The 24,746-nt window shown below is 56.6% G+C and overlaps 9 protein-coding genes across 9 annotated transcripts; 3 read left to right on the top strand and 6 right to left on the bottom strand.

The window, feature by feature from the left end:
• Nucleotides 1-529: 529 nt before the first annotated feature.
• On the bottom strand, nucleotides 530-3,017 carry ISF_05337 (Anoctamin/TMEM 16; the record flags this gene model as incomplete). The annotated part of the gene is made up of 6 exons (XM_018848942.1): nucleotides 530-583; nucleotides 642-708; nucleotides 767-1,310; nucleotides 1,362-2,807; nucleotides 2,858-2,895; nucleotides 2,974-3,017. The coding sequence occupies 6 exons, from the start codon at nucleotides 3,015-3,017 to the stop codon at nucleotides 530-532; spliced, it is 2,193 nt and encodes a 730-aa protein (XP_018704078.1).
• A 2,343-nt stretch (nucleotides 3,018-5,360) lies between these two features.
• On the top strand, nucleotides 5,361-7,197 carry ISF_05336 (tripeptidyl peptidase SED3; the record flags this gene model as incomplete). The annotated part of the gene is made up of 3 exons (XM_018848941.1): nucleotides 5,361-6,205; nucleotides 6,265-6,623; nucleotides 6,686-7,197. The coding sequence occupies 3 exons, from the start codon at nucleotides 5,361-5,363 to the stop codon at nucleotides 7,195-7,197; spliced, it is 1,716 nt and encodes a 571-aa protein (XP_018704077.1).
• Nucleotides 7,198-7,736: 539 nt separating this feature from the next.
• Nucleotides 7,737-8,822, top strand: ISF_05335 (Metallophosphoesterase domain protein; the record flags this gene model as incomplete). The annotated part of the gene is made up of 3 exons (XM_018848940.1): nucleotides 7,737-8,257; nucleotides 8,316-8,397; nucleotides 8,454-8,822. The coding sequence occupies 3 exons, from the start codon at nucleotides 7,737-7,739 to the stop codon at nucleotides 8,820-8,822; spliced, it is 972 nt and encodes a 323-aa protein (XP_018704076.1).
• A 46-nt stretch (nucleotides 8,823-8,868) lies between these two features.
• Nucleotides 8,869-9,552, bottom strand: ISF_05334 (YhhN family protein; the record flags this gene model as incomplete). The annotated part of the gene is made up of 1 exon (XM_018848939.1): nucleotides 8,869-9,552. One exon carries the CDS (start codon nucleotides 9,550-9,552, stop codon nucleotides 8,869-8,871), a length of 684 nt encoding a protein of 227 aa, XP_018704075.1.
• Nucleotides 9,553-10,223: 671 nt separating this feature from the next.
• Nucleotides 10,224-13,454, bottom strand: ISF_05333 (GPI anchored endo-1,3(4)-beta-glucanase; the record flags this gene model as incomplete). The annotated part of the gene is made up of 2 exons (XM_018848938.1): nucleotides 10,224-13,087; nucleotides 13,145-13,454. The coding sequence occupies 2 exons, from the start codon at nucleotides 13,452-13,454 to the stop codon at nucleotides 10,224-10,226; spliced, it is 3,174 nt and encodes a 1,057-aa protein (XP_018704074.1).
• A 1,181-nt stretch (nucleotides 13,455-14,635) lies between these two features.
• On the bottom strand, nucleotides 14,636-15,928 carry ISF_05332 (Pex; the record flags this gene model as incomplete). Its single annotated transcript, XM_018848937.1, has 1 exon — nucleotides 14,636-15,928. One exon carries the CDS (start codon nucleotides 15,926-15,928, stop codon nucleotides 14,636-14,638), a length of 1,293 nt encoding a protein of 430 aa, XP_018704073.1.
• Nucleotides 15,929-16,846: 918 nt separating this feature from the next.
• On the top strand, nucleotides 16,847-17,394 carry ISF_05331 (Thioesterase superfamily; the record flags this gene model as incomplete). Its single annotated transcript, XM_018848936.1, has 2 exons — nucleotides 16,847-16,915; nucleotides 16,984-17,394. 2 exons carry the CDS (start codon nucleotides 16,847-16,849, stop codon nucleotides 17,392-17,394), a joined length of 480 nt encoding a protein of 159 aa, XP_018704072.1.
• Nucleotides 17,395-17,590: 196 nt separating this feature from the next.
• On the bottom strand, nucleotides 17,591-19,576 carry ISF_05330 (F-box domain, Skp2-like protein; the record flags this gene model as incomplete). Its single annotated transcript, XM_018848935.1, has 5 exons — nucleotides 17,591-18,045; nucleotides 18,161-18,413; nucleotides 18,502-19,167; nucleotides 19,241-19,339; nucleotides 19,418-19,576. The coding sequence occupies 5 exons, from the start codon at nucleotides 19,574-19,576 to the stop codon at nucleotides 17,591-17,593; spliced, it is 1,632 nt and encodes a 543-aa protein (XP_018704071.1).
• Nucleotides 19,577-20,235: 659 nt separating this feature from the next.
• ISF_05329 (Transcription factor) lies at nucleotides 20,236-22,325 on the bottom strand (the record flags this gene model as incomplete). The annotated part of the gene is made up of 2 exons (XM_018848934.1): nucleotides 20,236-22,114; nucleotides 22,168-22,325. The coding sequence occupies 2 exons, from the start codon at nucleotides 22,323-22,325 to the stop codon at nucleotides 20,236-20,238; spliced, it is 2,037 nt and encodes a 678-aa protein (XP_018704070.1).
• Between the last annotated feature and the right edge of the window lie 2,421 nt (nucleotides 22,326-24,746).

Raw genomic sequence — 24,746 nt, 5'->3', positions numbered from 1 at the left:
GTTGATAGACCTCGACTAGTACGGTCCATTGTTCATCTTCCCAGGGTCTTCTACGCGGGCCATTCTACTTCAACGTCGAGCAGTTCCCGAAACGAGATTAGCATCATGCGTGCTTGCCCCTGACGACTTGCAGAATGTGCAAGCCAGCCAGCCCATTATCCAGGCTTTCGTTACCAGGGGGGCGGGTTACTTCATCGATTCGATAGTGTTTTTGAGCATGCGACCCGAACCCTCGATCCCTGTACTCCGTACCTCTCCCCCCTATCCAGGCACCGCAGCCTCGTTGCTCTCCTCGCTCAAGTTGCAATGAGGCACCATGCATGCCTCATGCCTCATGCCTACAGCCCTTCCTCAAAGTCCGCGTCTAGTTCGTACGCCCACACGAAGTAAATTGTAATTTCGATTGATAATTTTCGTATCCGAGTTAATGCACTCATCTGCGAAAGCCAAGAAAGAACCGTGGCGTCAGGTTATATCCCATCGCACTTCTAGAACCATAGACCGCTTTCCTCGCCCCCAACCCGGCGCCTCATGCCCTGGGACTAGGTTGCGCGGCACTGGCTGGCTTGCCGTTTTTGGTGTCCTGTTTTGTTTGGTCAGTCCCTCTCGGGGTCCTTCCGAGGCCGCACCTTTCAACCTACCATCTGCGTAATGAACATGCGACCGACTTCAATAGTCTCTTGCATGCCGTGCTGCCGTTGCCAAAAGCTAGAGTCCACATTAGCCATGTCTCTATCCCATCCGCTCAGTCATGGTATTGACTCACGCTTCAGCTGGCGAAACCTTGCCGCGAATGGATGTAAGTCGCGCGTCTTCCTCGAGAGCAGCTCGTGTTATCTTCTCAGACATTTCAATACCAGGGGCGGCCGCTCTATCAGCAACATCTTGCCCTAGATGGTCTTGCAGCAGCTGGCGCTTCATTTGGAATCGCTCTTTGCGCTCCTTTTGCAATCCGGGGCTCTCCAGCTGATCCAAAACAGTGCGAACGATGATCTGCGCCAAAAAGTAAAAGTGCTCAACGAGCAAGATACTCAGTAGGAGCCCCCATGCCGTAACATTTGAGGCGCCGCCACGCTCGCCGTCTCTGGCTCTGCTGCACAAAAAGACGATTGCGGAGCTTGTAACGCTACCGAGCCACGACAAGACACCGAGAGTCTGAAGCCATGGGCCAATAGAATCAGCTCTCCAGGGAACGGGTCGGCGGCAGCTCGTGGTAATCTTGAGTGCATCAGACCGAAGCTCAACCCAATTGTTGACAAGAAAACAGATGGGCGCCAATGGCCAAGCGACGGAGAAGAGATTGAGGTAGCCTTTTTGCCGTTAGCTATGTGCGTCGTCCCAGGCTTCTTACTATTGCTTACCAAACTGCATCACCATCTCCCGATAGTCCTCTGTAACATCATAGACGTCCATTTCATATTCGTTGCGAACTCGCTTCATAAACTCGGTCTCTTCCGGGTTGTCCTGAACAGCCTCATCGCTTCGTTTAGCTTGAATCTCCTTGGCCTTCGCAAATGCTCTCTGCTTCAGGTAGGGAACCACTAGCTCGGTTGCAAGGTTGACGATTTGCGCCGTGACGGTGAAGTAGAACATTTGGGCTGAAATGCGCTGCGGGTTGATTTGGAATTCACGAGTGGCGAGCGGCGCCTTGCTGAAAGTGATTGCCTGCGCAGTGCGTCTCCAAAAGTCAAGCGCGGGAATGAGAACATGGCCAAATGGAAGGTAGACGAACGTGGTGAAGAGCAGAGGCATATAAGATGTCATGAAGTTGAGGACAAATTGCTTCTGAACCAGAGCCGCGTGGTATGCGTCGACAGTGGCATAGTTCTCGCGGTCCGTCAGGGCTTTGGCCGCGGACATCAGAATCGTAGAAATAATCGGTGTGCAGACGACGAGAATCACAGTCGGGACAAAGGTGAGGTACTGCTTTCCAGGACCGTTGTAGACTTCGTTGATAAAAATCTCCAGGGAAATTGCTGTGAGGGAGAGACTGCCGAGAGCAAGAACACATGCCAGTGCGAATGGCACCTGAAGAAGCTGAGTCTGAAGACGCTTCACGGGAGGGTAGACCCGGAGAGCTTCGCCAGTGACGGGGTCTTCCTTTTCGTATTCCCACTGAAATTCAGGGCGTGGATGCTGAATCTCGGAGACGCGTCGAACGCCCCATTGAACAGCAAGGTCAAGCTCCTTCTTCTTCCAGTACTCAAAGAAAATGACGGACCAGAGGCAGGTAGCAACAGCATAGATCATGGAGAATTGACCCAGACAAAGCCAAGCGCCGAAGCCAACTGCCGAGGGAATAGCCAGGAAGCGCAAATACGAGCGCAAAAATACAAAGTACATGGTGATATTCTCGCCAAACTTTTCGCGAATGCCATGTATCTCAGACTCTTGGAGAAGATAATTGCCGCTCCAGTTGGAAATCCAGGCCTTGTTGAATGCGCGGTTCTGGAGAGGGAAGATGGCGTCGACATACTTCCATTTTCCCGAGTTTTCCATAATCCCGGCGCCGCCCTCGTTCTCTGGCTTTATCATCATGAGGTATACGAGTCGGAGTCGCTCTGCCTCGGTCACCGGTTCGTTCTCGAGCGTCTTGGCCACATCGTGATCGGGGCTGGCGGACCGCACGCCGTGCAGCCAGTCCTGCAACCTGGACCTGTAAATCTGGTTCCGAAGGAGTTCGGAGGAGGCGATCTTGACGAAGACGAATAGCGATTCCTTGCTGGCGCATCGAACCTCGCTAGCGAGTCCGACAGTGGTGAGTGCCTTGATGAGCTCGACGTAGCCGGCTTCCGCTTCGGCTTTTTCTGCAAACAATTAGCCTGCGACATGGCCTTGTAAATGGTTCTCATCGTACCGTTTGCCGGGATTTTATAGTGTAAAACATAGTCGACGCTGGTTTTCAGGAGCAATAGTTAGCGCAAAGCAGGTAGGTGTGTACAGTGGCGAGGGGTGCTCGCGAGGGCACAATACCCGTAATTGTCATCGACACTACCGCCACTCTTGGGCGAATCCATTGCGGTCGTGGGTTTTTCCATCATGAACCATGTGTGGACATGAAGAAGTAAGGATGAGGGGGACAAGATAGTTATCTAGGGTCAAAGGTAAACATGACGTGGGCGAGGGAGATGCGGGCAAGGGGGCTGAAGCTGCGAACAGCTATGGTGGAGTCTGTCCCAGTCGCACGGATCTTGATGTGGAGGGATGCTGAGACTACAAGAGATGCAGCTGGTGTGCAGAATAACTGACTCGAACAGCGGCATATGATTTATGAATATATATGCATTACATTAGTATTGTTTTCTAGGAATTAAAAAAAAAAATCTAGCTTTGACTGATGGATGAGCAGCATCCAATGTCCAAGAGTGAACAGGCATCGGACAGTTGGAGAGGAGATTCAGCCACCATGACGCGGTGACCTAGCTGAGCAGGGAATTGGTGCTGGTGTGGGGCGCCATCCGAGCTGAGACGGGCGGCATTCCAGCGCATCAAGGTATGGTAACTTATGGGTGGGATGAGTTCCTAGTGATCTGCCTCCGTACCGAGTACTTAGGTGCTGCATGATTGGGAGGAACAAGAAATCGTCACAAAGGACAAACAATGAAATGGGTCGTCTCGGATCCGAGGACAAGGCTGGTCTGGCTGTTCCAATCGTGCAAGTTGGAGTGGCGGTGCAACAGCGATTGGCGACCATGGAAGCTACTGACCAACGAGTGCGCCACACCTGCTCGGGCGCTCGGCGTATTCGCCCGGCCACGCTGTGGCTTACTTTTTACCTCGGTGTCGGCAGCCGCTAAAGGCTTCCGAACGAAAGATAGAAGGGTAGACAGCAGGGTAATTGTCATGCAGTTGTGTCACAGATAACTTAGGTAAACTCATGACGAGTCGCTCCATGGCCCCGATGATCAACTCGCCCAAAAAAGCAGCTGGCGTGGTCTGCGACGAGCCTGCTGGAGCACCCCCCTCTTAGAGGGACCAATGACTAGAAGTGACTAGGGGCCCATGTCTTGCTGGATGCTGGTACCTATCTGGAGTGCTGTGTCCATTCTCGTTGCGCGAGGCCTTGGACCTTTTCATGATTTGCAGCAGATTCTTTTGGAGAAAAGAATCCGGGGCCAGCAGCATCGCAGCAGGCCTACGATATAGTCGCTTCTTGGCATACCGTTACACGATCGGTATTACCCGCCACCCCCCCCCCCCCTTCTGGGATAAGTTGCTGGCAATCCCCGCTTCTCCATTGCCGCCTTGCCCTGTGGCCCCCAACAGGGGTAACACGAGAGCCTCTTTATTACTAAATAGTTTTAGATGTGCAAAGTAGAGACGGCTTTTGACTTCTCCGTCACTGGTGTTACGAAATCTGGTTTGCAAAAAGTTAATTCCGTGCTGCTGACGCTCGAGCAGCAATGTATCTATCATGTTACTCTACATGATTGAGATCACGTTTCTGCCTAAGTTGTCACATCACCTTATTACCCAGGAGATACAGGAATACATGTAAAGACAGGCTCGGTATTTGAGGTATTTGACCAGCCAGCTAGGTTCTGGGGTGACATCAATTCTCGATGGTTTAGGAAGGAGCCCTAAACAGTACCACATGGTATAGTATGACCGGCCAATGATAGCCCACCCCATAATACGCAAGGCAAACTTTAGGGTCAAAAAGTTCCTTGAGATAAAAAGAACGGAAACATGATTAAAATGATATTCAGAACTACCGGCTCGGGTCACTCTTTTGCCACGCCAAGTCAGCGACCAGCCGGTTGTAATCCTACCTTCCGCTCTGATGCGAAATGCGACTGAGGCTATCCTATCAACTCTCCCAACTCTCCCATTAATAACTCCAACAGGTCAACTAGCCATTCTGACTCGAGCAACGATGATATATAACCCGCTCATTGCATCCATCCCATCCCAAGTCCGGCCTTTGCCACCGCCCGACCCGCGGCTTTCGTCGAAACAGGGAAGAGCCCATCTATTTGGTTCCTCAGATGCCAAGGCTGGTATCGAGCCCGCCGCCTTTTACGCGGGGAACTAAAAAATGGACCGTTCGTGCCGGTAACCGTGTTCCTGTCACCTTCTCGAAAGAGATGGTACAATGGTCGGTGCCTTGCTCGTATTGGCTCACCCATGATCTTCATCCACCCCATGCTACACCCCACATTACCGAGCTCCTCGGATACATAAACGGCATGTCCCAGTTGTCATTATAATTGTTAATAGAAGCGGGTCAGTTGATGATCCTATTAGTAGGTTCATCAAGCTCAGCCGACTATAAAGCCCGTAGCCCGTGCCTCCATCCTGTTTGAAGTCTCATCCAGAACATCGTCATCCTCACCAATACCCCTTCGACAGCCGTGACAATGCACGCTTCTCTTCTGCCTCTCTTTGCCGCTCTGGCGGCCGCGTCTCCGTCTAACCTTCAGATGGCCCTGAAGCAGGCGCTCCAGACGATCCCCCAGGGCTGGGAAGTCCACTCTGATGCGCCCGCCGACCAGAAGATCGACCTGCACATCGGTATCAAGGAGCAGAACCTGGACGAACTCCAGAAGCGCGTCCTGGAAATGAGCACTCCCGGTCACGCCGATTACGGCAAGCACATGACCAAGGACGAGGTTGAAGCCTTAACCTCCCCTACCAAGGAGACCCTGCAGTCCGTTACCTCGTGGCTTTCGTCCCACGGCATCGAGGCCGGCTCCGTCACCAACGGCCTGATGCCCATCACCGTTACCGTCTCCAAGGCTGAGCAGATGCTCGGCACCAAGTACAAGGTCTACCACCACGCTGCCGACGACAAGTACACCATCCGTACTACTCAGTACAGCCTCCCCCAGGCCGTGCACTCCGAGGTCACCATGATCCAGCCTACCACCATGTTCAGCGACATGGGCATGATCAACCGTCAGGTCACCGCTTCCACAAGCGCCGCCAAGGCCACCAAGCGATCCAAGGCCAAGAGGTCTGGGTGCGATGGCAGCAGCGTCACCCCGGCCTGCCTCCGTGACCTGTACGATATCAACTACACCCCTAGCAGCAGCAAGTCACTTCTCGGTGTCTGCGGCTACCTTGAGGAAGTGGCCAGCCAGTCCGACCTGAGCACTTTCCTTAAGAAGAACAGCATCACCAACGCCGGCAAGCTGTCGATTGAGCTGGTCAACAATGGGTCCAACAGTGGCTCCGGCACCACCGAGGCCGACCTTGATATTGAGTAAGTGAATTAAACCCTCCTATACCAACAGCTATGCCGTCTGCTAACAGCGCCAAAAGGTACACTGTCGGCCTGAGCGCTGGCATCAACAACGTCTTCTACTCCACCGGCGGCCGCCCTCCCTGGAACCCGGACTCTGGCAGCGACCCCAACAAGAACACCAACGAGCCCTACCTGGACTGGCTCAACTACATGCTTAACAAGACGGACATTCCCCAGACCATCTCTTCTTCCTACGGTGATGATGAGCAGACTGTCCCCAAGGACTACGCTGACAATGTCTGCAACCTGTTCATGAAGCTGGGTGCTCGCGGTGTCAGCTTCCTGTGCAGCTCCGGTGACGGTGGTGTCTCCGGCGGTCAGCCTACCAACTGCCAGGCCAACGACGGCTCCGGTGCCACCAAGTTCCTACCCACATGTAAGTCAATTCTGCTATACGCCGGAGAGATCTATCATCTAACAACTTTTCCTCCCAACCAGTCCCTGCCAGCTGCCCCTGGGTCACCGCCGTCGGTGGAACCACCGGCACGCCCGAGAGCGCCGCTGACCTCTCCTCGGGCGGCTTCTCCGAGTACTACGCCGCCCCTGACTACCAGTCGTCTGCTACCTCTGGCTATGTTTCCAGCATCGGTGACCAGTACTCTGGCATGTACAACCCCAAGGGCCGTGGTATCCCGGACGTTTCCGCCCAGGCTCTCAACTTCCAGACTGTCATCGCCGGCCGTAACTCGCTCACCAGCGGCACCAGCGCATCTTGCCCGACCTTTGCCGCCATTATCTCTCTGCTGAACGACTACCGCCTGTCTCAGGGTCAGTCTCCCCTGGGTTTCCTCAACCCCTGGCTGTACAGCAATGCTACTTCTGGCCTCAACGACATTACCTCAGGTAGCAACCCTGGCTGCCAAACTCAGGGCTTCTCTGCTTCCACCGGCTGGGACCCCGTCACTGGTCTTGGTACTCCCGACCTGGGCAAGCTGCTCAAGCTTGTCTAAGACCAGCAGTCTTTTCTAAGGTGGCTATCTGCTCCATGTTGCTAGGTGCCATTGATAGAATAGCGCAGTGGTATAACTGCAGTACATAGTTCGCGAAATTGTAAAGTTTTTTTTATACATGACGAGTCACAAAACGTATAAACAAGAATCTTTGAGATAGATTTCAATCCTCAACTACACTGACTAATTACTAAGGCGATTTTAGCCAGCTTGCTAACAAGTAAATTGAGTGCTGGCTGGTCTTCTGTACATGCAGGGAGCTGACAACGTGGGCAACGCCACTGGATGAGCATCTCCGATCTATTTACAGGGCACCCCACGCTATCAGCCGTTGCTAGAAAAGATACATCAGCTTGCATGGTTTTAAAAAGCAAACAGATGTACCCTTCTCAACAGCTTCCTTCCCCGACCAGTTCAGCAAACACTGCGATCACCGACATCGCTTTCTCAGCTTTCATTCCGTTTGCGCAACCCCTTTGTCCCATTCCTTTCATCTACGCTCACTCAGTCTTCTCCAAAGCCAGCAGGAGATCCGCAAGATGAGGCTGCTCGTGTCCCTCGGCCTGCGGCGTGCCTCGCAGTGGCAGCGCCTCACCCTGCTCGACCACCTCCTCCTCTCCCCGCTGACATTCATCACCATCCAGCTCTACCACCTCCTCGTCTGGCTGCGCGGGCGGCCCTTTCGCCCGCCGCGCGGAAAAGCGCCTGTCCGCGTCGTCTGCATCTCGGACACGCACGACCTCACCGTCCACGTGCCCGACGGCGACATCCTCGTCCACGCCGGCGACCTCACCAACGACGGCACCGCCGCCGACGTCCAGAAGCAGCTCGACTGGCTCCGCGGCTTCGCCCACCCGGTCAAGATTGTCGTCGCGGGCAACCACGATAGCTACTTCGACCCCCGCTCGCGCCGCCAGGAGGACGTCCGCGCCAAGGCCAAGGTCCAGCTTGGCGACATTTTATTCCTGCAGGGCGACATGACGGTGCAAGAGGTCAATGGCCGGAAAATAAGCATCTTTGGAGCTGGCGATGTGCCCGAGTGTGGCCCAACAGAGTTTGCGTATGCCAGAGCCAACTGACTTAACTGCAATCATGTCCTCTCATGCTAACTCAAGCAGCTTCCAATACACCCCTGTCACACAACCATGGTACAATCGAATACCACCCCAGACAGACATTCTCGTCACTCACACCCCGCCTGTATGTTCCCTCTAAGCAATCCTGCCCATTCCAGATCATTCTCTCAATCTCTCTAGAAACATCACCTGGACCTCGACCTGGGATGTCCACATCTACTCCGTGAAGTATGGCGTGTCAAACCTCGTCTACACATCTTCGGCCACTGCCATTGGGCGTACGGACAAGAGGCCATCTACTTTGACGAAATGCAGGCCGCATACGAGACGCTCCTCTCCCGCCCTCGCCGCGGTCCCATCCTAGATTTCATCCCCAACAGATCCTGGATCTACATGTGGAAAGTCGTCTACTACGGCGTGCAGGGCGTGGCATGGAAGTGGCTCATGGGCGGCCCCAGAAGCAATCAGGGGAGCATCATGGTCAACGCCGCCCAAATGGTCGGCGACACCGGCCGCATCAAGTCGCGCGCCGTTGTGGTGGACATTTAACGCACACGAATATACATGTTGAAATTTACAATGCTAGCTATTTCCCTTAGAAGCCTACTGCAATCAGAAGCTGGCCCGAATAATACAGTACCCAAACAGCATGCTGCATCCATGGCCGGTGGCCCGACTCCCGCGCTACCACAAACTCCTCGGTCGCCAGTATCGAGTCCGACAGCGCAAAGAGCACGCCACCAAGCACTACAGTCGAATTGGGCACCGTCAGCACCGCCAGCACCATGACCAGGATGGTCGCCGTGTAGACGAGGATCGGCGCCCGCAGCGCGCCGGCCACCCGGGGCATCAGCACGGCCGCCATACCCGGCGCCAGCAGCGCCATGCCGCCCGCCATCGCCTGCCGCCAGGCGTCCCGCGATATCTGCGCGCGGCCGGCGCTCGCGCCGCCCGCGAAGACGGCTACGTAGAACAGGTGCGCGACCAGGAAGCTACCAAGGCCGCAGAGGAAGTTGGCCTCGCCGGGCCACGCGAGGAAGGCGTCGCCGAGCGAGCCGAGGGCCAGGGCGGGCACAAGCAGCGCCGGCGACGCGCGACCGGAGGTGGCGCGCTGGGCGGCGAAGCACGCGAGCAGCAAGGTCGACAGAGCCTTGTAGGCCATGCGCATCCGGCTCGGCGCGGTGCGGACGTGCGCGAGGTACAGCACGGACGAGGCGACCGAGGCGGCGAGCACGGCCGTCTCGGCGGGGTCACCATCCTGTAGGAATTTCCAGTCCATTGCGTGAGGTTGGTGATTGATGGCGGAGCGGTGGATGCTAGGTTCCGGTCAGCCTCGGGTCCGAGATGCGCGCCGTTGGGTGTGGGAGGGTGCTTGGGCGGCCGGGCGCTGATACCTACAAGCGGGGTCGAAAAGTGCAGCCCAATTGGAGGTCTATCTTCTGGATCGAACGAATTTAGGAATGTTCTAGGTTGGATTGACTTGGGATGACAGCTGTATATTTAGAAGCGGGCGCCGGGCCACCTTTACCGCTCCGCACATGCCGAGGCTGAAGCTCCAAAGTGGCTCCTCGGTCCAGGTGGAGGTGAAGTTGATTAAACCTCGAGATGGCGCATGTGGGAGGAAAATTATGTAGCCTCCTGATCATCACTGTAACGTAACAAGGTTCTATAGAGGCGAGGATTCATGATAATATTTTTAAGCTTGGTTTTTTTTTTTTTTCATTTATTCAAATTAAAAATATAACCGCAAGTGCGGTGCTAAAAAAAAAAGATCCCTGTGGGCGTTCTACTCGAATTAATAAAAAGAAATATTCAAAAAGAAACGAAAATCGCTAATGCTGTTCGGGTCTCGAGACGCTCTCTGAGAGGGGTATTTCAATCTGCTTGTCTCCTCCCAATTGTCATAAATAAAAGTCAAAAAAAGATTTGCGTTGCTCATTTCGTCAGGCCCTACAGGAGAAGAACCATGGCCAGCACGGTGGTGAAGAGCAGCGACGTCACCTTGAAGCCCGAGGCGCCGGCGACGACGATGGGAGGGCTCGAGGGCGGTCCGGAAGGCGACTTGCCGCCGCTGGGGGCCGGGGGGACGCTGGCGCCAGATTTCCAAGGCTCGTCGCCCTTGTGTGCGGGAGGAGGAGGAGTATTGCCGCTGGGCGCAGGAGCAGCAGGCGTCACCTTGTTGCTGGGCTTGGGCGGCTCATACTTGCCAGGCGCAGGGGGCGCCGGCTTGTGGGTGATCGCCGGAGGCTCGCCGCCGGCAGAGGCGTGAGGAGGAGGGGGGGCAATTGCGCCCGAGGCCGGTGGCGTCGGGGTGGCGGCAAGGGAGACGGAGCAAGGTACCGTGATGGTCACCGTGCTCTCGCCGTTGCGGCCGCACGCGGAGCAGGAGACGACCTTGGTCGACATGGGCACCGTCATGACCGGCACCGGGGTCTCTGTGCAGCCGCAGTGCGCCCTCACAATGGTCGTCACGAACACCTCGGTGACGATCCTGGACGGGTTCGACGGGTAGACGGTCTCGTAGCTGACGGTGGTCACGACGGTGGTGGTGGTGCTCCTGCCGGCGGGTGTCGGCGCCGGGGTCGCGGCGGCGACGTCGCTGGCGCTGGGGAGCTTGGCCTGCGGTACGGGCGGCGGCGCGTGGGGCTCGGTGTTGCCCATGCCGGGTGGCTGCTTCGGCGGCTCCTCCTTGGCTACCGCCGCGTACACGGTGAGCAGGAAGTCCGCGGCCTCGCGGCCGTGTATGCTGCCGGGATGGAGGCCCAACAGCCCGTCCGGGCGTCCGCGGGCGGCGAGCAGGCGACGGCCGACCAGGGTGGTCGAGTTGGGGAACAACATCGCGGGAGCAGGACCGCTGGGAACGGCAGCGGGACCTTTCGGCACGGCAGCGGAAGCACCGGGAACGGCAGCCGCGATCCTGGGGCTGCTGGGGGTGGGCTCGGTTGCGTTCTTCATGGGGATGGGGTAGACGGAAATGGTCACCACGGGACCGTCGGCAGTCCCGATCCTAGGGCTGCTAGGAGTGGGCTCGGTTACGTTCTTCATGGAGATGGGGTAGACGGGAATGGTCACCACGGGACCGTCGGCGACGGTGCTGGCAGCAATCCCGGTGCCGCTGGGCGACACGAGAGTCGAGATCCGGGGGATGGTGGAGTTGAGCCTGGCCGCGACAATATCGGCGGGAGCGGAAGATGACTTGGACTGCAGAGCGCGATGAAAGCCGGAGGGGCCGGAGGCGGAGAGCCTCCCGAAGCTAGTCACGTTGAACTTGGCCGCACTGCTGATCGTGGGGGAGGCAGCAGCAGCTGCGCCGGTGCCGCTAGCGACGGCCGATTCAGAAGCAAAGTTGCCGGAGCTACCAGAGAGGATCTCGGGGGCTGTCGGGTTGACAAAGCTCGGACCGGACGTGTCGTTGCCGACTCGAACTGGGCTGCCGGGACCCGTGGGGGTAGGCTGTCCAGAGCCGCTTGGCTTGAACGTGTAACCACCAACCGAGCCATCAGCAGCACTACCACCGTCCGTCCGCAGCGGCACGGCGCCACCGGAGACGACGCTCGAGGTGCTCTCCGGCAGAGTGACGTTGGCCGTGGCGGCGATGGGACCGGAGGCGATTGGACCGAAGGCGGGGAGTCCGCTGCCGCCGTGGTTGCGGCGCCCGAGGCGGCCGCCACAGAACTGGCTGTCGTCGCCGGGACACTCCGTGTCGCAGGCGTCGGCGCTGACGCGCGTGTCCGGGTCGAGCTCCGAGGCGCAGTAGCAGGTGGTGTCGAAGACGCCGGCGTACTTCTTGCCGCGGCACAGGCCCGTGCACTTGCCAAGATCCATGTCGGCGCTGTCGGCGACCTTGGTGAAGGAGGCGAAGCCGCTGCTGGAGCCGAAGCAGCCGAGGTAGGAGAAGTCGTCGATGTTGGCCGGGTTGGCGTGCGCATTGGCGCTGGGCGCGGGTCGCGGGAGCAGCGACCCAGTCGGGATGGGGCCGGCGGCGGCGGTCGGGGTGTTCTCGGGCAACTTGTTCTCGGCGGTGGCAGAGAGGAACGGCGAGGAGGAGGAGACAGAGCTGGTGGCATTGCCTCTCGTGGAGTTGCGGGCGGGGAAGTGCGTATAGATGCCGTTGGCAGGTCCGGGCACGCTGGTAAAGGAAGGGAGCGAGGCTTTGCTCGTCTTGCTGCTGGGGCCAGACGGAGTCTTCTCGCTCGGCGTCGCCGTACCGTTGCTCGCCGCACCCAGGACGTAGGCGTCAATGTAATTGACGTCCCAGTAGGCGTGGGCGAACGCGGCCGGGTTCTGTCCCACCCACTCGGCGCAGGTCGGCGCCAGCGCGGTGCACCCATCGCTCGCCCAGACCGCGTTGCCGTAGTCGCCGCAAAAGTTGACGTTGAGCACGATGCTCATGTCGCGAAACTTGGCGCTGACGTCGCACGAGTCGCCGCCATAGACTGCCTGCGGGCGGGGCCAGCCCTCCGGGTCGGGCTGCTTGGCCGCGATGTCGGCCGGAGCGGAGGCCCGGTCAAAGTGCCAGATCTTGATGTAGTCGTCGTCCCAGAGCATGGCATAGATGCCGCCGCCGACGGCGTTGAAGGTGTCGCCGTAGGAGGAGGTGTCGTTGGCGGCCGGCACGTAGCCGCAGCCAATGTTTTGGTTGCCGACGTCGCAGTCGGTCGTCTGCGCGGTGCCCGCGGCCATGGCGAGCACGTCGGGACCGAGCTTACACCCGGGCGTCGTGTGCGCCGAGATGATGTTGCGGTGCGCCGTGTTGGCGCCCTCAATGATGTCAATCTCACCCCCGGCGGGCCAGTTGGGTCCGTACGCCCAGACTGCAGTTGTGTTAGTCGACGGGTCATCTTCTCTTATTGTTAATGTTCGGAACTTACAAGCTGGCCATACGCCGCATTGCGACGGAGGCATGTGGAGAAAGTCCCCGATAAAGAGTCCATGGTTGTAGGCAAGCTTGCTCTCGATGCGGATGCTCGGGCGGCCCGAGGAGACTGCGTAGGTGTTCGTGTCGTCGACGCCGAGGCGAACAACGCCGGTCAGCTCATCGACGGCGAAGAGGCCCTCGCTAGCGGCGTTGGTCTGACTCTGGTACTTGACGTAGCCATTCGAAGGATCACGCGTGTCCACCCAGTTGAAGCCGTTGATGAGGGCGTCCCCGGCGTACGAGGTGACCAGCGAGTAAGCCATGCTGGGCAGGTTGTGAGAGGGGATGACCAGTGCAGAGCACAAAAGAGTTCCTTCCTTCTTGGAGATCAAGAAAAAGAGCCCCTCAAAGTCTCCAGCGTGGTAAGCAGGGCGGTAATTTCGTGATGAGAGAAAAAAAAGTGTGTGAAGAAGTAGAACAGATTTCGTGATTGTCGGGACAACGACACGAATATATACGCAACGCCAAATGGACTATAGCCAAGTGAGAGGCTGGTCAGGGGTCCCAGCATCTTACTGGAATGAGCCCATTTACCAGCTGAGGCTGTTGCCCATTCTCGCCGGACGCGTCGCAAGACTCAAGGGTTCGAAAAGCCCCCATAGACGTGGAGGGCTAGGGAGCATTCCAGCGCGAGGCGATTGCGAGTGTGCCTGCGCGCGAGGCTTCTTCTGGACAATGGGCCTAAGGGTCGTATCCGCCAAGGAACAATGAACATAGGATCCTTTCCCTACTATAGCCTGAGACACATGTCTCATCCGGAAGGGGGAATACTGAATTCCTAGGTCTCCCGCTCGTCGCCGCCCTTGAAGCTAGGGATGACGTGGGGGTTGGTGACTGGTTTGTGGACTCATCTCTTCAACCTTGTGGGCATTGAACCATCCGAATCCGGTCAGTTGAAGAAAATTTCCAAGACATTCTGAGTCGGGCCGGCCCAACGGTTGTGGGCGGGTGGCCGGCCCCTCTCATGCCCGTGCCTGGCCGGGAAGCCATCGCCAACATTCCAGACGCGGGCCGCTTGATTCCTCAACCGGAGCGCCTGATTGGCTCACGACCTTCTTTCTGCATGCCTCAGCCAGGTTGAACCAGTCCCTTGGCTCCGTAACATTATGCGCTAATTCTTTTTCGTATTGTACATGCTAGGGTATAGGAGCTCGAAAAACGCCGCGAGACATGCATCCGCCCGCATCGAGAAGAAGAAACCGCCTGAGGTAATGTACATTGTCTATTCCCGTTCCCGACTTGGTCAAAGATCCGAATTTGAATTTTTCGATATGTCCGGCGCAGGTACCAATGCAGCATGAGCTATTAATATTAGCTCGGGTCTTGTTCCTCTTTTGTTCGTCTGGCCCACGTGCTGTGTGTTGGTTCCTGATCCGGTCATCCCTCTAGCTTTTCAATATTCTGAACCACTTGAATGCTTTTTTGTCAATATTCCGCTATTATTTCAGACCATGATCCGCCGCAGACCCTCTGTGCCGCCGAGGACTCGCCTGCCAGTGACAGCGCAGCGACCCTGTCCGCTCTCCCACTGGCTGTCTTTGCCCTCCATGAAGGCCTCCTGCTTGGGGTGCAAGCCCTCGATCCACCTGTGAATGCACGTATAGCAGTAGACGACGCCGGTCTGGCAGGCCGTCGGGGTGACAATGTCCTCGAGGCAGATGGGACAGCACGACGAGTCTTGCGGGAACGCGACGACGTGGATCGGTAACCGCGAGATCTTGGCGACGGGCGCGTCCTTGGCTGTAATTTCCGTCTCCGCCTCATCGTCCACCTGCTGTTGTTTCTCGTCTGATGTCGCCGGATCGGGCTTCTTCTTGAGGTGCTTCGCAAGAAGGCCGGAAATTATGGGCGGGGGCAGCTCAATATTCTCTGTGGCCTTGCGCGAGAGCTGCTTGGCAAAGTCGGACTGGTACCACCACTCGAGGAACTTGAGCGCGAAGATGCTCATGGGCAGCGCGACAGACAGACTTGAGAGTGCCGTAGCGCCAAGGTTTCGGGGCGAGAAGAAGGACTGGCCCCCAGGGCGGCCGTCGGCCTTGGACTTGGCCGACAGGGCGTCGATGGCCTGGTAGTCGGCGGCGGTCATGCGGCGGAGGCGGGTGCCGATGAGCCATATGAGCGGGCTGTGGTACTTTGTGCGGTCAAAGAGGTACCCCAGGTTGAACGCCAGGACGGCGAAGTAGTACGCGGCGTTGACCGAGGGGTATATGTTGGTCAGGAACCATCTGTAGTAGTGGACGAAGCGGTCGCGCAGGGTCGGGTTCTCTGGCATGCGCGTGTACGCGGCGCCGAGCAGGGCGCGGGGTGCGTTGACCTCGTGCGCCTCGTCGAGCTTGCGGCGCAGGTACGGCACGCCGACGAGCACGGCAAGGTTGGTCCAGACGTCGCGGGTGGAAAGGCGGAGGGCGTCGCGGACGACGTGCGGCGCGGCGAGGCCGGCGCGGGGCAGCTCGGCGCGCAGGGCCCGCTCGCGCTTAAGCCCGTAAAAGTGCTCGGTGAAGGAGCCGCCGCGGGTGCGGAGGTAGTGGCGCTCGACGAGCAGCATGAGCAGCGCGTAGAGCTCATCGAACGAGTTGAGCACGCGCAGCAGGTACCGCGGGTGCCGGTGCGTCGCGACGGTCAGCAGGTAGCGCAGCGTGGGCGGCAGCAGCCCGCTGAGCTGCTGCTCGGAGAGCACTTCGAATAGCGACGGCTTGTGGTCGTCAAAGGTGCTCCGGAGGGCGGTGACGAACTCCATGGCGGCGGTTTGTGGTGGTGGATGTGGTGGGCGTTTGCTGGGTCGGAGCCGGCCGAGAACGGGGGTGCTCGGAAGCCTCTATACGATGCGGGAGAGGGCGAGTTCGTGAGGATTTTTATAGATTCGGTAACTAGGTCGTCGATTTGCTTCAAGGCATGGCGGTAGAGAAAGCTCCGTGATGGTGGTCATGCACTGATGATGGAGCTGATGAAAAAGCGCTGGAAAGTTGCTGCGCGGATGGGGTCCCCATGTGCAGAGTACCTCGGCAGCCAGTAAAGTGCTAGGCCGAAGCAAGAGCAGCTTACCCTAGAGGCCGCATCCGGCAACGCCCCGGGATACTCGAAGTGAGAGCTGCTGTCGCGGTGTACGTATTTAAGGTGGCATTGGCTGGTTTAAAGTATCGGTGTATATAAAGCGTTTGAAATTTTAAACGTGTCTTGTTGCACCCATCTACCTTTGAAGCAGAGCGAGCGGCGTTGGCTTGTACCTGGGGTTAAGTTCTTCCTCTGTATCCAGGCTGCTGTGTCCACTAAAACCCCGGCGGCAGGGGTTCTCCCCGCAAATTCAGCGCTCGCTTCCGCCTGTAGCCCCGTGGAGGCGCGGCGGAAACTCCGTGTCCCGAGGTCAAGAGAGATCGTCCCGCCTCAACGCGCCGTCTGACATTTACTCTTAAACCTGCATCACACACGCATTCTCCCAAATCACCTAGATTGTGGTATATTGTTTACTCTCTGGAGCGTCGTCAATTCTGTTGAATCTCAATCTCAATCCCTTAGCGATATATTTTCATCCCACGCAAGGCCAGCCTCGGCTATCGGCGTATCCGGCTACATACCACCGCCATAACCCCTCCATATTACCATCCAGCCAACACCCTTTATCTCATAACTTAGCGGCCAAGCAAGAAAAGCATTCAAGATGGAAGTCACCGGCACGCCCGAGGAACGTATTCAAATGTTCCTTGACTTTGCCTCCAAGAGCGACACAGTAAGATGCTCACAGTAACCAAGTTCCAATCCTCCCACATCAGAGTAACTGACCCCCCCCTCCCCAAGAACTGGCAGAGCCGCATCTCGCCGTACGTCAAACTCCTCTCCGTGCGCGCCTCCGGGCCGCACCCCTCCGTCACCTTCTCCTTCATTGTGGATGAGTGCCACAACAACGCGAGCGGCAACATGCACGGCGGCGCCGTCGCCACGCTCTTCGACTGGGCCACCTCGATGCCCCTTGCCCTCGTCTGCCGCCCGGGCCACTGGAGCTACATGGGCGTCAGCCGCAACCTCGACGTCTCCTACCTGCGGCCCGCGCCCGTCGGCACCGAGTGCCTGCTCGAGGCCGAGATCGTCTCCGTCGGCCGCTCCATGGCCATGCTGCGCGGCACGCTCCGCCGGAAGGCCGACGGCGCCATCCTGGCGACCTGCAGCCACGACAAGGTCAACACCGATCCGCCGGTCTCCAAGATGTGAGGGACGGAAAGAAAAGAAAGGCCCCGTCGGTATGGATTGTTACGCTGGCTCGGCTGTTTGATTAAATTTGGCGTTTCATAGATGTATACACTTGACCTCTAAATAGCACCTCCGTATTACCAATTACTAATACAACGCTACTTGTACATGAGTCCTGCTCATTCTGCATTACACCCAACTTGAATTGGCTCTGCCATTAATTCTCACCCTCCCCAGGAGGCACAATCGTAACGATGTCCATATTCGCCTCGAGCAACAGTGCGGGCAGCTCGCCTTGAAGCGCTTCATTGTCAATGCCCTCCTCCTCCTCATCCATCTCGTCGTCTTCATCGTCGTCATCACCGCCCGCCTCGTAGTCCATCTCGCCCTCAAAGTCTGAGCCGTAGCCCAGCAGGCCGCTGTACACTAGGAGGTCCGGCGGCAGCGCCGCGGCCGTGGCGTACGGCTCCAGCGAGTCGCTCACCTTCCAGAGCGCTGTTGGGCCCACAGGCCCGTGGGCGTCGTAGTCGCTGTCGAACCAAAAGCCCACGACGCCGCGCGCCGACCTCACGCCGCCGACCTGGATCGCCTCGCTCTTCCATCGTTCCTCGCCGTTGAAGATGGAGTAAGAAGTCCAGCGGACCTCGCCCTCCCTGGTCAACCGCACAGTACCTGCGACTACAGCGTCAGTCAACCACAGTGTATGTGTGTGTGTTTGTGTGTGTGTGTGTGTTCTTGGCAGATGGAAAGGGCGGTTTGGGCGCTCGGCCATGCGGGCATCACGTACCTTTTAGTATGGAAGACGGGCTGGGATCAAAGTCCTCCTCCAGCATCCTCGAGAGGCCGGTAAAATGCACGACCGGGAGTTCCTGCCCGTCTTCTGGGCCGGGATCCTCAATCTTGGTAACGTGTAGCTTCAAGACGATGAGTCGTGTGGCCTCGCCGACGTTGATTCCCGGACGCGGCTGGCCGGCGGGCATCTGGTCGCCCGGGGGGAAGTTGAACCCGAAAAAGTCGTTATAGTCGAGAAAGCACACCACCTGCAAAACATATTCGTTAGCGTAGTTTCCCTTGATGTCCCTCTCCAGGACCTAATGCCAAGTTTGAGGAGGGTCCGACAAAACATACCCGGTACCAAGTGCCAGTAATACCGTAGGGATCCGCGAGTTTGAGCGCCGACGGCGGAGAGGCTGACGGCGACGCATGCGGATCGGGCAGGAAACTGCCTGCCCAGGACCCCGAAAAGGGCGTGGCCCATATGTCGCTGAAGAGCGAGACGGTGATACGCTTGCAGCGCGCGTTGTACCCGAGCACGACCATGACGGCCTCGACCTTTTCCCAGTCGACGCGCATGGAGCCGTCGGGGCGGAAGGGCCCCCAGCGCGTGGCCGCCGTGTGGCCGCGCATGTCGTAGACGGCCGAGCAGGCGTACGGGTACGTGCCCAGGCCATCGGCGCTGGTTGTCTGGATGGCCTTGCCGTAGAGGCAGTGCAGGTGGGCGCTGCGCTGACGCGTCTCCGTGTCGGCGACGGTGGTGGTGGTAGTTGTGACGCCGGCGGCGGCATCGGTGGGGTTGGTGACGACCTGACGGTATACGGAGTGTACGTGTTCGAACAAGAAGGAGCGCTCGAGAAAGGCAGCGGCCGTCGAAGGTTCCTGCTCCACGAGCTTCCGCAGGAGTTCGGCGTTGCGCGAGGCGCTGTGCGTGTTGGAGTTGACGTTGGTGTGCCCGAGCGAAGAGGCGCGCCGCAGCAGCTGCGTCATGGTTTGGTGAACAAACGGCAGCTCCGGCTCCTGCGCGGAAGAGGCAGAAGACGCCCCGGGTTAGCGAGAAGAGTGCGCCAAGTTACGGTCAAGCATATCCTACCTTGCCTGCCGTCGTCTCGCGAGCACATATCAGCTGGAGGCGTACAACATCACGCAAGGCTTGCTCCCAGTCAAGCTGGTCATCGTTCTGGGGCTTATCCTAAGAGACGATCAGCTTGCGTCATCCTCCGGCACGTTTTTAAAAAAACGGCCAAGACAGGGAAGAAAAAAAACTCACCAAAAGTCTAAGGTATACGTCCTGCCACAGCTTCCTATTGCCCTGGACGTGGATTTTGAACTTGTTGCAGACGCGGGGTAGGCGGCCGAGATCCCTCGGGTCCACGTCGACGAAGATGTGGTGCAGGAGCTCGGCGGGCAACTCGGTGAGCAGCGGCATCGTAATCTTACCCTCGGCGGTTATAAATTTGGTGAAGAGAGAGAGACAGACATAAGGACAAAAGAGGTAAAAAAGGACCTAATGAAATAAAGAGTCGTGAAATGGTGAAGGAATGTAACTTTTTGATGGGGCAATCACGACAGGAGCGGCTTGTTGGTATGACATGACGGAACCGCTTTGGGGGGGGAGCTTTCGGAGTTAGTGGAAGGAAACCCACCACATCGGAAGAGACGGACAGGCGGGGATCGATTGTTAATCTATGAGTAATGCATATGGCCGACGCGCTTTCGGATCTTTCTGAATGTTCGATTAATAAATAAATAAAACCCCCTTTTTTCGGGGTTTAAGTTACATATTTCCGCCATGACTTTAGTCACTTGTCGGCTTTACTCGCCATGGACTTTGTCCTTGACCCGGCGGCCACGGCCATCGGTATTGATTTGGCGCCAGATCTGCTCCACCCCCACAGCGACGCCATCACGTCGCATTCATCACCTTGCCACATGGCAAACCTACTATTACCGACCTACTACGTACATAGATAACTTACATACCGCCATCACAATACTTCGTATGCATATGCAACATGTCGATTCAAGGATTACTATACACACTACTTGGTAGCTCCTATAGCAAACTTCCGTGATGCCGCGCCTCTCTCATGCCGTCGGCCCCCCTTGGCTCAGCATGATGCAGTTCTGCAGCAGCCTGCCTGCCTCGTGCAACAGCTCCCACCGCGACTGTCCCAGCGTGTCTCGCAGCACCATCAGCAGCGATAGGTTGCCGTTGAAGCCCCGCATGTCCTGGAGCTCGCTCGGCTCGTCCAGCCCGGCGTACACTGACAGGTAGCCACGCATTTGCCCCCACCTGTCCCGGTGCGTCGTCGTCGATTCCGCGCGGCTTCGACTTGGCCCTTCTAGCGCATATCCATAGCACCACAGTATCAGAACCGCAAAGTAAATCACCCATGGCCGGTTCATTAGAATGTCGTTGCGCACCTCGTACGGCTGGCCTACATGGGGCCGCACAGGCGTGTCTTCCTTGAGCTCGATCTGATCCGGTGCAAGCACAAACCGAAGGAGCTTGAGCGCGTAAAATGTGGCATCGCGTGCTTTTGCCGACGGTGCCCAGTCCTCCTTTATGCGCCGCTGTGCCGCCAATAACTCATTTGCGCCCACGGGCCGGCCTAAAAGTCGCTTAGCCCCGGCATAGATTTGACAATCTACAATGTCGGCGTGCATGGCCATGTGCGCAAGGTGATGTAGCACCGTGCGACTCTCGAATAACGTGTAAGTGTCAGTGTCTATCTCATCAGTGTCGTATGGATCTCGTTGGGGCTGCTTTTCCCTCAGAGAATCATCGAAATCTGACTTCCAATAGTCATACGCTCGCGTCAACGCAGACCGCCACTTGTCTCGCCCGCCAAGGGTCTGAGACATGCCGCTTCCAAGTACGTTGGCTTGCAGGTCGCGTTGGTTTAAGTGATATGTAACGTTGAGCAGCCCTGCCATGAGTACAGCTCGTACAAAGTACGTTGTGTACACAGGCTGCTTGTTGAGCGTTTTCTTTAGCCCTTCCAGGAAGGAAACTGGCATCACGCCTTGAGACATGAGTTTGTTTTCAATCCTGCTGAACTCGGCGCTGCTCGTGGCTGTCCACAACGATTCGTTGCACGGCAGCGGCAACCGCATTTCATGGGCAGCCATGACAACCGAGTGGCCAAACATGGTGGCATGGAGGGAATCAATCATGAAAGCCGCACTGGCAACTCGTCTTGTCGACTCGTTGATTATCCAATGCTCCCACTGCTCGTCTGCTGTCTTGGCCGGTGTGGCGGCGCCCGCCTGTGTCGGTGATTCAGACGACGATTTTCCTATCAAGCTTCGACCCCGCCGCATGAGGGTAATCGTGGTGGCGTGGTGTATATGCGCTCTTTCATGTAATTCTCTCGTCGAGCACATCTTCTCATACAGTTCTAAGAAGATGAGCGTTTGAAAAACCCATAGTTTCGCCGGCGGGCGGAAACCAGGATCCATGAATACCTCCCATCGCAGATGTGTGACCAAAAAGTTTGACAGGCGTACACCCGCCATGGTCACTTCAGTGCCGCGCTTCTTGTCTAGGCAGGCAGCTCCTGTGGCCATGATTGCCAAGAGAAGTATTGTTGGTGTTTTGTCGGCGACAAAGGTAGGCTTGTGCAAAATCGGCATCTGCGCGTTGAAGTGCTTCCAAAAAGATCCGATATAGGCCTGCATCATCCGCTTGCTCAGCATATGATCACTTCTGCTTCTGTCTCCAGAAATTATGGACTCCCTCGTATTGCGCTGTTCGTCACTGTCATTGCCATGGAACCGATCTTTGATGTAGTCGTACAGTTCTTGGCTCCTGGCGTCGGACATGCTAGCTTCCGGCATATTTGGCTCTAGCAGATTGTAGACCGACATGATCTGCTGGGGTCCTATTTGCTGAATCGGGCCTGATCGACTTGCAAGATAGGTGTTGTTGTTGGGGTACTGGCCATTATTGAGATCCCCGTAGCTGCATACCGGTTAGTTCGAGTCATTCCACTGACTGCTGGACAGCCTTCTTACTTCATTGATGCTTGCGGCAACATGCCGTCTTTAGCACCGTGATGATTCGGCGCTGTATCAAAAAGATAGACCATAAAATCTTCAGGCATCCCACCAGTCGGGGATTTATGAAGCCCGGCATCAACACCAAACACGGGCCCAGCATCTCCCATGGGCATGTGATCATAGGTGGAAATCTGGCTTGTTAGGGGCAAAGCTTCTAGGGAAACGGGTTGCGTAGTTGGCGCCTGTGCAGGTGCCGTAGCTGACAAGTTGTAGCTAAGATCAGTCTGGGCGGAGTCTTGATGACGGGTGTGAAGTGGAATTAGGCCCCCTCCTGCTCTAGGCATTGTGCTAGAGGAAGCCGCACGAGAGTCCACGCCACTGTCGATAAAATCCCTTGTAGAATCGGCGCTGATTGCGTATGAGCCGTTTACAGGGAGCGAATGAGGCTGGTAGGTGAAGCCATGGCGGTGCAGGGCTGCTTCTGGTGTCAGAGGTGAAAGAGAGCGAGCAGCGGTGGCACTCGTCTCGCCCAGCTGAGTCTCTTTCGCGACATGTCTGTCAAGATGGCGTTTCAGTAGATCGGGGCGGACAAAGGTGCGGCTACAGTCCGGATACTCGCAGTGGAATGTCTGCGGTGAGCTGTGGTTGAGTTGATGACGCTGGCTAGAGAGGCAAGGGTTTAGCGGAAGACTAAACGTCAATGAGGAATGGATCTTACAGGTGTTCTGCGCGTGAATAAACCTTGCCACATGCGTCTATTTCGCAAATAAATCTCTTTTCGAGGCCCTTTCGGCTCTTCCTTTTGCGCTTCTTGGCAAGACCCAGGCTGGTGAGGCCATTGTGGGGGCTCACTGCGGCAGCAGGGTCAGACATGTTGAGTAGCAACGATGCTGGTTCTGTGCATCATTTGCAGTGTCGCATTGCGATCATTTGACGGCGAATGATTCATGGACCGCCGGGAATGGAGCTGACGGCAGAGCAGAGCGGGCGAGTGGTAACTTGGCTTGGCCGGTCAAAAGACAGACCGGAGAAAGGACGTTGAAACAAGGGAGCTCAACATGCAGCAATCTCTTTACTCGGGAAGTTACGCTTGGATGCGGATTTTTGCAAGGCGTTATTGATCTATGCGAGCATCAACAAAGCTGCTTGAGTCGCAAAAGCGTTGGCGATGAGGTCAGTTGGTGACAACGACGGAGGTTGCCCGAGGAGTACACAGGACAAGCTTGAACTCGGAAGCAGCCGGCGCAAGTTTTGGACGTTGGAGGCGAATCAGGGCGTTTGGGTAATTGATGGTAAAGACGTTGGCTGACGCATTGTTGGATGGAGCTGACATGGGGTTACAGATTGATGAAGGTAAAAAAAAGAGCAAAGTGCAGAGAGCAAAGAACGGCCGAGGCGGCAATCCGTGCCTTGAAAACGAGAAGACATTGGGATTGGGGGGGCATCCACTGACTTAGCTGATGTGGGGCCCTCCACCCAGACTGCCGGGTGCAAAAGTCAAAGTCAAAAAGTAAACGAGGAACTTGGGGGAGGAGTTATTATTACTATGACGAGATGCTTCTATATTAGGTCAAGTCTGGCATGTTGCTGTGAGCAAGTCATTGGTGCGACTATTTATAGGATAATAGTAATCAACCTGTTGCCAGCATGTTCGCCAGCGTTCGCAGGTATGGTATCCGAAGGTACTCGGCGCCTCATGGCCCCACCATCAACACCCACGACAAATTGATCAGTGACGAGGCAACTAAGCGGATTGGCGGGCTGGCGGATGCAGTTTGGGGGAACCAGTTGGAGATGCCAGATGCGGGGAAAATCCAGAATACTGGTAATAAGAAGACACAGACATGTCTTGGTCAAGGTATAATTAACTAGATGCTACGGGCTTCGTATCTGCCACCCGGTACCTACTATCTGTACACAAGATAGACCATGCTCTCCGTACCCTCGGGGGTCTCGAGTGTAATTACAGCACATAGTATCAAGTGGTACACAGATCTTGCTAAAGACCTTGGCATTATTTTTGCTCCATCGTTGAACGTTCCACCTTAAATCTCAACTAGCTTTGATTTGTCCTCTTCATTCATTTCCATAGCAGCCGTCCTTAGCTCAACGTTCTCTATCAATATACACGCTATAGTTACATAAACCACCTCTCGCCGCCAGCACCTATGTACACGATAATATAACTAGCAGGACTTGACCTCACTTGAGCTATCAGATATGATACCTAAAAACTCAACCCTGTCTGCATTTAGCCCTCACCAACAAGCCAGGCGCTACGAAAGTGACGTGTCCGCCACCACATGCGGGGCAACCGTAGATACCTTGAGTCTTCGTCACAAATACCCCCCGACATATCGGAACTATTCATTTTTGGTTCCTACAGAAGTTGTGACGTATTCACTCGCCTCCTTCGTCTTCAAAACTACGTTTTCCTTTCATCTTCTTGTAGCCTTTGTAAAGTTCAACGGTCTCGCTCCACGCGATCACTCTATTTGCGCGTGGCACGGCAACCCCCCACTGCAAGTCACCCTCCTGCAGCAAATACTAGACGGGGTACATCCGCGATGTTCGTCATTAATTTTTAGCGTCGT

This window comes from Cordyceps fumosorosea (assembly GCF_001636725.1).
Source record: "Cordyceps fumosorosea ARSEF 2679 chromosome Unknown scaffold_12, whole genome shotgun sequence".
Classification (NCBI taxonomy): Eukaryota; Fungi; Ascomycota; class Sordariomycetes; order Hypocreales; family Cordycipitaceae; genus Cordyceps; species Cordyceps fumosorosea.
The sequence above is the reverse complement of the archived record's forward strand: the minus strand, read 5'-3'. Positions and strand labels throughout refer to the sequence as shown.